The 12,829-nt window shown below is 38.2% G+C and overlaps 1 protein-coding gene across 3 annotated transcripts in view; it reads right to left on the bottom strand.

Moving 5' to 3' along the window:
• CA10 (carbonic anhydrase 10) overlaps positions 1–12,829 on the bottom strand; it is an 830,820-nt gene that overhangs the window by 160,248 nt on the left and 657,743 nt on the right. For all 3 annotated transcript variants that reach the window (XM_043483745.1, XM_043483762.1, XM_043483751.1), the window contains exon 4: positions 369–554. In XM_043483745.1, the coding sequence (XP_043339680.1) occupies positions 369–554 (186 nt within the window). The remainder of the gene's footprint in view (positions 1–368; positions 555–12,829) is intronic.

The raw sequence follows: 12,829 nt of genomic DNA, 5'->3' as shown, positions 1-12,829 counted from the left end.
AACACATATGACATATAGAAGACTGATTGCCCAGATAATGTGACTATTAATGAAGACACACATAGAAGGTGAGGGTTTAGGGTTGAAATAATGTTCTAGTGATATCTTAGGGCATTAGTCACAAGGGAGCTTCACCAGTGTCTCAGGAAGAACTTTCAAGTATCACTGTGGTTTCCCTGGAAAACAGTGGAAGATCATTATAAACATCTATATCAACTTGCAAAAGACAGATGGAGAAGGGAGGCACAGATCTTCTTATTTCACAGATTCAAGAGCAGTCTTTCAATCTGTCATTCCACCTTGGATATAAATAGGCATCACATTTTATTAACTGGCACTTACTCATACTACTTCAATAACCCACATACCTCCCCAGAGAAGGCTTGTCCATTGAGGAGGTGCTCTGACCCTTGGCTATCCTCACTCCCAAAGTGTAGCCGGATCTCCTCCAGCCGATGGCTGTATGTCATTGGCCCTCCTGATATGTTGACCAAGTGCTCCTTGTCCAGACGCAAGGACACATGTCTTCCAGTGTTGTACATGGTTCCACTGACCTGCAAGACAATGGGCAACAGGTAAAAAAAGGCTCTTCTTCCATTTCTAAGTTTCTCACTCAACTCAGCATGGTGTTTAGACCAATCCCTTCTGTTTCTTTTGGATAGCAAGACACTAAGCTAAGTCCACATACAGAGTAGGAAGTGACAGGCTTCCCAGAGGGCATTCCTGTCTTACATGGCCCCTATGGTACTTTCTGTGAGGCATAAGCCACATTGTCAATTAGGAATCTGAGGTAGAAATTCAAAGGAGACCTCCTCAACTGTGACTAATATTTTGGCCACTGCACCTTATAAAGAATTAACTTGGCTTCTTACCATAAATATTTGGAATGGAAAGATGCTTCAAAAGTTAAAATCTCAGGTATGAGAAATTGAAGAAAGCAATTAGTAAGGATGAGATGTTACAAAGACCAAGAGAGAGATGAGGAAGATAAAATGAGTAAACAGGAGCAAACTCTACAGGGAGACTGAGGCTTAGGTCTGAAGTCTCAAACATCCAGTCTGGAGTGTCTTGTTTAGGTCCTTCTCTTACCCTGTACAGAGTCAGAGTGTTGATCTGTCCTTGCAACTCATGGCCTCAATGTTGAGTTAAAGAGTTTCATACAAGTTTCTCATCTCACAGATTCTTATTCCATGTTGCTTCAGCCCATGCAAGCTGCTAATCTTACTACTTACTGTCTCTTTTCCTTCTTTCCTCTTTAACTTGATGCTCACTTTCATTTTCTTGACTATGACTTTAGTGCCTCTCAACACTTGATTCTAAAACACTGAATCCTACCTGGAACTTCATTGCCTTGGTCTCCTGGGTCAACCTAGCTCTAGGAGCAGACTGAAAGTTTAAAGGAAACTTTGAATGGGTCTGGATGATATGCTTCTGGGCTACTGGTTGCTGAGCTACTTGGATTTTCTACCCATTTACTCTGACTTCTTTGGGTTCAGCCCTAGGGACTTTTTAAGGGATTCACATAACTTCTGATAACTTCATTAGAAAGGTTTTTCATATATTTGCTCTATAGCATTAGCCTTACCTGCCCCTACAGTTCCCGAACACCAGTCCTGTGAATGATTCGTTATTTTAGTTCTACAGATTTCTCATTGTGGCAGAGACAGCAGTGCTCATTAAATATTTCACTGACTTATTAATACACCATCTTGCTATAAGGTAGAGCTCATGTGACTGATGTTGGCCATGGTCTGTGAGGGGCCATGACGAGTGTAATTTCCAGGCTGAAACAGTGAAACACTTATGCACAATTCTCCAGTCTCTTTCTTCACCTGATGTATCAATCAAGGGGGCAATATGGAAATATGTAAGTGTGGTACAGCTACAAGATGGAACCTGTGTCAGCCTGGGTCCTTGGCAGATTATTGGCAGATTGCAAAAAATGGTTAGAATTCTTCCTCTCCCTGTAATTACTCTACTTACAATGTGACCTTGTAGCTACTCACATCAAGATAGGAGTTTTCTCTTTCACCCCTTGAATTTGGACAGGTCTTGTCACTTGTTGGATACAATATTCTAATTCAAAGAGCAGGCTTTCAGAGACCTTGCATGTGTCTGTACTCCTTTTCAGAAACTTGAGACCAACATACAAACAAGCCTGGGATAGCCTGTTAGAGCATGACACCAGAGTGAGGAGAACCATCCCAGTAGAAGCCATTTTAGACTGGCCATACTATGACTGATCCAACAGTTGACTGGCTTAGTCTGGCCTAAACCAGAAGAATTTTCCACAGACCATAGCTTTCTATACCCTGTGGAGCTAAAACAACAATTGGCTGTTTACAGTACCTAAGCTTTGAGATTTGTTATAGAGCAAAATATAACTGACATATATTAAGCTAATCATCCTCTCTGTCCTGTGAGTCTGGAACTATCAACAAAAACTCTGGACAGTCTAGAGTAGCTGAACTAGAAAGTCACTTGGGTCTCAGATAGCCAGTCTGCTGGTCAGCTAGAAAGTCTTACCAAAGTAAGAGAAGGCAGCAGATATGCCAACAGTGGCAGAGGAAACTATGCAGAGACAGAGAATTGGAGATAATATCTACTTTACCTTCAGAAATCCCTTGCACATCTTTGTTCCAGTTCCTTCATGAGGCCCAGGCTGCACTTCCTCTGATACTTTATATCTTACAAAGGGATTTATTTTTTTTTAAGTTGTCTATTCCCTGAACCAAATGATCCATATCAAAGACTCTACTTCTTTTTCCAATCTCAAATAAATGTATATTTAATCAGTGTTACAAAACGAGAGGTTGCCTTCTTTCCTTGTCTCAGTTCAAGGCTTTCTTTGCATTGAAATGGTAGAGATAGATTTATGTTTGACACTGCTTTAATCTTTAAGCAAAATTTATTTTTTTTCTACTTATTAAGATAATACATATGAATTATACATAAGTAGGAAGATACAGAACAGCTCAAGGAAAAAAAAATTCAGTCACAATTCCACAGCTAACCAATAATCAACACTAATATTTTGGTATATACCTCTTCATGCTCATAACAATATAGGCCCATATTTTAATGAAATCATTTTATATATGTAATAAATTATTTTCACATGGATTTCTATATATGTAAATATATAAAAATGTATATATCTAATATATTATATACTATCATGTATAATAGTTTAATATATTTATTACATATCATTTTATACTGATATATAGCAAACATATATTAGTTTTAGTCACTTGAATATTTTGAGGTTATTAACCATTCTGCTGCAATAGCACTTTGAAATGGTTTCATAATATTCCACTGTAAAAATATATAACTTACTGTTGAATCTTTACAGCCCCTTCACCTTTTCACTATTGCTAAAAATATTGCAGTGTGGTTACCAGTGGGGAGAGGGAAGGAGGGGGAAGCAATATAGGAGTAAAAGAATAAAGGGATTAATATGGGATTATTTGAAATCATTTGTGTGAAAATTGTGCAGCACTGTAATTGGATCTTTGATTCAACAACAACAACAAAATACTGCAATGAACATCCTTATGGAAAAACATTTTTACTAGTTCAGAGATATTTCATTATGCAAACTCTGGGTTAGACGGTGTACACATTACAGTGCTTATTGTCTATTGCCAAATCCATATGCTGTCAAAAGTGGATCCCACAAAGCAGAACTGGATCTCAAATTCTCTTCAAATGACCTTAATTCAACTAGCAACATTCATGATGTACCTATAGTATGCAAGCTGTATACAGGAGCTACTTCAAATTATTAGAGGATATGTGCTCTATTCAAACAAACAAGTATATTTGACTTCCCTGCACTTCTAAAAATCATCTCAGTGTGTTTGGCGAACTTTCCTAAGAAACTTATTGCCCACTGAAGCAAAGCAGAGACCATGTCCTATGTTTGTCTGCACTTTCCAAGTACTTAGAAAACACCCTGATACAAAGTAGAGACAAGAATAAAGGGCTCTTGAGTCAAAAGATTCCTAATATGCCTCTTGGTTACTTGGGTAGTTCAGTTAATTTCTTGAAGCTTCAGTTTCCTTAATAGTAAAATAGAGACAAGAGAATTTCTCCTATGAAAATGAGGGATAAAAAAGTATAAGACATGTAGAATGAATACCAAAATGATAGAAATAAACTCTTCAGTAATTACTTCAAATGTAAGTGGATTCCACTTATATGAGGTACCTAGAATAGTCACATCATGAAAATAGAAAGAAGAATTATGGTTACCAGGGGTTGGGGAGGAGGGACAGAGAAGAATAGATGTTATTGCTTAATGGGCAAAGAGTTATGCCCATTGAGATGGGTAAGACAAAAAGAGTTCTAAAAAAAAAAAAAAAAAAAAAAAAAGAGTTCTAGAGGTGAATGGAGGTTGTACTTAATACTGCTGAATGTACAAGTTAAGGTTAAGATGTGGTTTTAAGATATGTGTTAAGATGTGGTTTTAATATATGTATTAAGATGTGGTTAAGATGTGATTTTTATACATAAAAAAACTGGGAAAAATTCCTTCATGAGTTTGTTGTGAGATTTAATACATGTAATGATCAAACATTTTAATTCTTTTCTTTCCTTACTTTTGACAGTGGGTGTCTAGCTGATGTGAAGGGACCTGATGTCGAGAGACTGTAGCCCAATGGAATATAGTGCCACTTTCTAAAAGTCACAATGAAGAACTTTTATTGACTTCCACATTGTGATGATTCAGTTGCCTCTCATTTTGGATTTTAAAGCTTCGGATACGGGAAATATCCAAGATCATTTTGAAGGCCACAAAGCAAACTTGAAACCAGGATAACCAGGAATAAACTAGTGTTCCTTCTAGTTCTTCCACTCCATACTTCCAGACTCCTCCTACTTCCAAGGCTCTATCTTTATTCATTCCTCTGTCTATGTTCTAGGATCTGGGGACGGTGTGGTGAGTGAAACCAGGAATGGTCCCTGCCCTCAAGAAACTCACAATATCCATTATTATAGAGACCAGAGTGAGGGAAGGAAGTTATGGGGAATCCATCTGAAATTCTACCATTTGCTTATGTATTCTAACAATTAGAGACAGCACCTCCATTCCCCAATCCTTCCCCCAGACACTGAGAAAAACAAACAAACAAACAAGCAAATACAAAATTGTGTAGCCAAGGTAATGGTGTGTTGCACTTTAATTTAAAAAATAAAGGCTTGACAACATTATATATGATATCTAATAGCACATCTGCACTGTAGTAATTAACATTGCAGCAGTGTCTTCTTACCTGCAATGCTAATTTACAGTGTTCCCAGTGAACTACTTTGATGCACAGCATGTTGGGAAAAAGTTGTATTATGTAGACCAGGAAACTGAGTTCAGACCATTCAGGATATAAGTTGAAGCTGCAGGAGATATCCAGGTTGCCTCTGGCTGCCTCACAGTTCTCCTTTTCATTTTATTTTAATTCACTACAAAATGAGATGAGAGATGTGATGCCCATTTTGTAAGTGAGAGAAGTAAGTGTGGTTGGTGAATGCTCAATGCTTTATCTCCTGATTCCAAATCCAATGATCTTGATATGAGCAAATGCTCACATTGTAAAGTTGGCTGTTCTAAGATGGCAGATACAGTGTTTTGTAGCAGTTCACAATTAACCAGGGCCTCTTATTAATGGACTCATTTCCTTTTTCATTCTGCTGACATTGCAGCATTAGAAGGAAAAAAAAATTCAGCCAAATATTTTTAAGGGGTTTTTCATTCTTTGAAAATGAGCAACAATCCTCTTTATAACACTTGGCATCTTGGTTTGACTCCTTAATTGGTGTCAGATATGGTTCTAAGTACAGGCTTCCTGGATGGCTCAATAGTAAAGAGTCCACCTGCAATACAAGAGATGCAGGAGACTTGGGTTTGATCTCTGGGTCAGGAAGATCCCCTGGAAGAGGAAATGGCACCCCTCTACAGTACTCTTGCATGGGAAATTCCATGAACAGAGGGACCTGGTGAGCTGCATACAGTCCATGGGGTTGTAGAGAGTTGGACATGACTGAGCAGGCATGTACACACACATGGTGCTAAGTACTAAATCTGAGCTTAATTAATCTTCACAATTTCTCCATCACCAAATCCAGTGTGGTACTTAGATCTGTGCTGTTTGCTTCCTTTTGGATGGGAAGCTATGGGGCCAAGCCTGCATAGAGTGGAGGCCTTCCACAGGCATACCTGTTCTCCTTGACCTCTGTGGCTTTTTCGTGTCTTGAGGCAAAGAGAACAAGGGAGCCAGAGCTTGATCCCACATGTCTCTGGCCTATACTTTTAACCAATGGGAACTATTAGATCACACAACTGATTACAAAACAATGCATTCTTCAAATACGGATTGATAGAATAGGAAACCCATAGTGGTTCAGAGTTCATAATGTCTGGGTTTATTTATTATATTAGGGTTCTCCAGAGAAACAGAATCAATACAATGTGGAAAGAGATTTATTTTAAATAATTGGCTCATGTGATTATGGAGGCTAGTGAATCCAAAATCTGAAAGGTGTACTGGCAGGCTAGAGATCCCAGAAGTAACTGACAATGTAGTTCAGGTCCTAAGGCCAATTACTGTGGCATTCCTTCTAGCCTGGGGAGGCCAGTCTTTTTGTTCTACTCAGATTTTCAACTGATGCAATGAGGCCCAGCCAAATTATGAGGGGAAGTCTGCTTTATTCAAAGCCCACTGACTTAAAAACTTATATCATACAAAACTACCGTCACAGAAACATCCAAAATAGTGTTTAGCCAAATATCCAGGCAGCATAACTCAGACAATTTAACTCATAGGGATGGGGAAGGAGGTGGAAGGAGGATTCAGGATGGGGAATACATGTACACCCACGGCAGATTCAAGTCAATGTATGGCAAAACCAATACAATGTTGTAAAGTAAAATAAATAAATCAATTTTAAAAAAGAAAACAATAAAAAGTAATGTGTCATGAAAAAAAAAATAACTATCATATTTATCTTCAAATCCCATTTAATTTCTTTACTACATCTTCCTTAAATAGCTCCTAAGCAGCTGTGCTGATACCACACATACAGGGTGATATATGTCATATAATAGCATGTATTTTCTGTGGGCTCCCCTGGTGGCTCAGCAGTAAAGAATCAGCCTGCAACGCAGCGGCCACAGGAGATGCGATTTGATCCGTGGATTGGAAAGATCCCCTGAAGGCGGGCATGACAACCCACTCCATATTCTTGCCTGGAGAACCTCATGGGCAGAGGAGCCTAGGGGGCTACAGTCCATAAGGTCACAAAGAATCTGAAGTGACTTAGCATGCATGCACACATAATTTCTGTATTATATAGTTTAAAAAGTCAACTATACTAAAGTTGTTATCCAAACATCAGTCATATGGGAGGAGAGCCAGTTTGTAATAATGTATGTTTGAATTACAGAACAATTAAAAAGAAACAAGTTATTAATAACTTTTAAAGTAAATTGATTTTAATAAATTGGTTATATACACAACAATAGGTTTATCTCTGAGTTTGCATGGGATATCAGAGATGATTCTGCTCAAGTCCTTCAGGTTGTCAATCTCCCTATTATCAGATTGTGGAAAAAAGAGGAAGTCAATCTTTTTTAAAAGACCTAATTCACAAAATAAATATATTGACACTCTTTTGGCTTAATGGAGATAGCACTTGTATGGTTGATGTCTACTGTGGACAGCTAAGCTTGAGTGAATCTCACCTTCAGAAACTACAAAACACCCAATAAACAGTTACTTGTTTGGTGTGTTACAAAGCTTATGTGACATTTCTATTCTATTCTATTTCTATTCCCTCTCAAGGCAGTCTGAAATCTCCTCTAAATACTCAGAAATAATTCCCCACAGCATTCATGGAAAAGCAACACTACAAATAGAGTATAGAACAGGAAACAGATTTCCAGCTGTGTAAAAGGGAAAGACTGTCATCTGATGAACAAAGGTTGATTCTTATCACAGATGGATGGGAGAGTCAGGGTAGAGGACACAAAAGAATTTTGAGAACTAATTATGTTTCACATGCCATGTCACATTTTGGATCATAAAATAGGTACAAGTAAAAGCTAATGACTATTCAAGGTTATGTGAGGAGCAAGAGAGGATGCTTCCACTCAAAAGACTTTCTGAGCAAAAGCTCATGTTCTTCCCACCGTCTTAGACAACAGCTTCAAAGCTACCATAGAGATACTGCACTCCATTTCTCAGTGACCCTGTAAACTTTAGAATTTAAATATTTTATTGTTGTTCAGTTGCTCAGTCATGTCCTAGCCTGCGACCCCATGGTCTGCAGCACTTCACACTTCCCTGTCCTTCACCATCTCCTACAGCTTGCTCAAACTAATGTCCTTTGAATCAGTGATGCCATCCAACCATCTCATCCTCTGTCGTCTCATTCTCTTCCTGCCTTTGATCTTTCCCAGTAGCTAACTTTCTACTGAGTAGCTCTTCACATCAGGTGGCCAATATTAAAGTTTCAGCTTCAGCGTCAGTACTTCCAATGAATTCAGGAATGATTTCCATTAGGATTGACTGGTTTGATCTCCTTGCAGCTCAAGGGACTCTCAAGAGTCTTCTCCAGCACCACAGTTCAAAAACATCAATTCTTTGGTGCTCAGCCCTCAGTCCAACTCTCACATCCACACATGCCTACTGGAAAAAAACAAAGCTTTGACTAGACAGACATTTTTCAGCAAAATAATGTCTCTGATTTTTAATATGCTAAGTTTGTCATAGCTTTTCTTCCCAGGAGTAAACATATTTTAATTTAATGTCTACAGTCAACATCTGCAGTGAATTTGGAGCCCAAGAAAATAAAGTTTGTTACTGCTTCCCTTGTTTCCCAATCTATTTGCCATGAAGTGATGGAACTAGATGTTATTATCGTAATTTTTTGAATGTTAAATTTTAAACTAGCTTTTTCACTCTCCTCTTTCACCTTCATCAAGAGGCTCTTTACTACCTCTTCACTTTCTGCCATAAGGCTGTTGTCATCTGCAAGTCTTAGGTTACTGATATTTCTCCTGGAAATCATGATTCCAGCTTGTGCTTTATCCACCCCAGGATTTCACAAGATGTAATCTGCATATATGTTAAATAAGCAGGGTGACCATATACAGCCTTGTCATAATCCTTTCCCAATTTTGAACTAGCCTATCATTCCATGCCTGGTTCTAACTATCATTTCTTGACCTGCATACAGATTTCTCATGAGGCAGGTAACTTGATCTAGTATTCCCATCTCTTTCAGAATTTTCCATAGGTTGTTGTGATCTACACAGTCAAAGGCTTTAGCATAGTCAATGAAGCAGATGTAGATGTTTCCTGGAATTCTCTTCTATTTCTATGAGCCAACAGAAGTTGGCAATTTAATCTCTGGTTCCTCTGCCTTTTCTAAATCCAGCTTGAACATCTGGAAGTTCTTGGTTCACATAATGTTGAAGCCTAGCTTGGAGAAATTTAAGCATTACTTTATTAGTAAAGTAGCAGCACTACTAGTAGTAGTAGCACTACTTTACTAGTAAAGAACATTATTTTACTAGTGTGAAATAAGTGCCCTTTGTGTGGTAGTTTGAACATTTTTGTCTTTGCCTTTCCTTCGGATTGGAATGAAATTTGACCTTTAACAGTCCTATGGCCGCTGTTGAGTTTTTGAAATTTGCTGGCATATTGACTGTAACACTTAACAGCATCATCTTTTAGGATTTGAAATAGCTTAGCTGGAACTCCATCATCTCCACTAGCTTTGTTCATAGTGATGCTTCCTAAGGCCCACTTGACTTTGCACTCCAGGGTGTTTGGCTCTAGGTGGGTGATCACACCATTGTGATCATTAAGATATCTTTTTTGTATATTTCTTCTCTGTATTCTTGCCACCTCTTCTTAATATCTTCTACTTCTGTTTGGTCCATACTGTTTCTGTCCTTTATTGTGCCAATCTTTGCATGAAATATTCCCTTGGCATCTTCAGTATTCTTGAAGTGATCTCTAGTCTTTCCCATTCTAGTGTATATCTCTATTTCTTTGCACTGATCACTGAGGACTTTCTTATTTCTCTGTGTTATTCTTTGGAACTCTGCATTCAGATGGGTATATCTTTCCTTTCCTCGTTTGCCTTTAACGTCTCTTCTTTTCTCAGCTATTTGTAAGGCCTCCTCAGAAAATCATTTTGCCTTTTTGCATTTCTTTTTCTTAGGAATGATTTTGATCACCATCTCCTGTACAATATTATGAACCTCCATCCATAGTTCTTGCAGGCATTCTATCAGGTCTAATCCCTTGAATCTATTTGCCACTTACACTGTAGAATTTTAATAATAGTCTCAATTTATTTTTCCATATAGAAACCCTTCTCACCCCTACCAGAAGTGCTGGTACTCTTTCCTTTAGGATTCTTTCTTCTCTAGCAGGTTGTCTTTTTTTTTTTTTTTTCAATTATTTTTATTAGTTGGAGACTAATTACTTTGCAACATTGCAGTGGATTTTGTCATACATTGACATGATTCAGCCATGGAGTTACATATATTCCCCATCCCGATCCCCCTCCCCCCTCCCCCCCCCCCCCGCACCCGATTCCCCTGGGTCCTCTCAGTGGCACCTGGCCCGAGAACCTGTCCATGCATCCCACCTGGGTCGGTGGTTCTCTTCACCAACATTAATATAATGTTGTTCTTTGAAACATCCCACCTCACCTTCTCCCACAGAGTCCAAAAGTCTGTTCTGTACATCTGTGTCTCTTTTTCTGTTTTTTGCACATAGGGTTATCATACCATCTTTCTAAATTCATATATATGTGTTAGTATGCTGTCATGTTCTTTATCTTTCTGGCTTACTTCACTCTGTATAATGGGCTCCAGTTTCATCCATCTCATTAGGACTGGTTCAAATGAATTCTTTTTAACGGCTGAATAATATTCCATGGTGTATATGTACCACAGCTTCCTTATCCATTCATCTGTTGATGGGCATCTAGGTTGCTTCCATGTCCTGGCTATTATAAACAGTGCTGCGATGAACATTGGGGTGCACGTGTCTCTTTCAGATCTGGTTTCCTCAGTGTGTATGCCCAGAAGTGGGATTGCTGGGTCATATGGCAGTTCTATTTCCAGTTTTTTAAGAAATCTCCACACTGTTTTCCATAGCGGCTGTACTAGTTTGCATTCCCACCAACAGTGTAAGAGGGTTCCCTTTTCTCCACACCCTCTCCAGCATTTATTGCTTGTAGACTTTTGGATAGCAGCCATCCTGACTGGCGTGTAATGGTACCTCATTGTGGTTTTGATTTGCATTTCTCTGATAATGAGTGATGTTGAGCATCTTTTCATGTGTTTGTTAGCCATCTGTATGTCTTCTTTGGAGAAATGTCTGTTTAGTTCTTTGGCCCATTTTTTGATTGGGTCATTTATTTTTCTGGAATTGAGCTGCAGGAGTTGCTTGTATATCTTTGAGATTAATCCTTTGTCTGTTTCTTCATTTGCTATTATTTTCTCCCAATCTGAGGGCTGTCTTTCTCACCTTACTTATAGTTTCCTTTGTTGTGCAAAAGCTTTTAATGTTTCATTAGGTCCCATTTGTTTATTTTTGCTTTTATTTCCAATATTCTGGGAGGTGGGTCATAGAGGATCTGCTGTGATTTATGTCAGGAGAGTGTTTTGCCTATGTTCTCCTCTAGGAGTTTTATAGTTTCTGGTCTTAAATTTAGATCTTTAACCCATTTTGAGTTTATTTTTGTGTATAGTGTTAGAAAGTGTTCTAGTTTCATTCTTTTACAAGTGGTTGACCAGTTTTCCCACTTGTTGAAGAGGTTGTCTTTTTTCCATTGTATATCCTTGCCTCTTTTGTTGAAGATAAGGTGTCCATAGGTTCGTGGATTTATCTCTGGGCTTTCTATTCTGTTCCATTGATCTATATTTCTGTCTTTGTGCCAGTACCACACTGTCTTGATGACTGTGGCTTTGTAGTATAGTCTGAAGTCAGGCAGGTTGATTCCTCCAGTTCCATTCTTCTTTCTCAAGATTACTTTGGCTATTCGAGGTTTTCTGTATTTCCATACAAATTGAGAAATTATTTCTTCTAGTTCTGTGAAAAATACCGTTGGTAGCTTACTAGGGGTTGCATTGAATCTATAGATTGCTTTGGGTAGAATAGCCATTTTGACAATATTGATTCTTCCAATCCATGAACACGGTATGTTTCTCCATCTGTTTGTGTCCTCTTTGATTTCTTTCATCAGTGTTTTATACTTTTCTATGTATAGGTCTTTTGTTTCTTTAGGTAGATGTACTCCTAAGTATTTTATTCTTTTTGTTGCAATGGTGAATGGTATTGTTTCCTTAATTTCTGCTTTCTGGTTTTTTCATTGTTAGTATATAGGAATGCAAGGGATTTCTGCGTGTGTTAATTTTATATCCTGCAACTTTACTATATTCATTGATTAGCTCTAGTAATTTTCTGGTAGAGTCTTTAGGGTTTTCTATGTAGAGGATCATGTCATCTGCAAACAGTGAGAGTTTCACTTCTTCTTTTCCTATCTGGATTCCTTTTACTTCTTTTTCTGCTCTGATTGCTGTGGCCAAAACTTCCAACACTATGTTGAATAGTAGTGGTGAGAGTGGGCACCCTTGTCTTGTTCCTGATTTTCAGGGGAAATGCTTTCTCAATTTTCACCATTGAGGGTAATGCTTGCTGTGGTTTGTCATATATGGCTTTTATTATGTTGAGATATGTTCCTTCTATTCCTTCTTTCTGGAGAGTTTTAATCACAAATGAGTGTTGAATTTTGTCAAAGGCTT

Source organism: Cervus canadensis, chromosome 1 (assembly GCF_019320065.1).
Source record: "Cervus canadensis isolate Bull #8, Minnesota chromosome 1, ASM1932006v1, whole genome shotgun sequence".
NCBI classification, from domain to species: Eukaryota; Metazoa; Chordata; class Mammalia; order Artiodactyla; family Cervidae; genus Cervus; species Cervus canadensis.
Note: the sequence above shows the minus strand (reverse complement) of the source record. Positions and strands in the feature narration are given on the sequence as shown.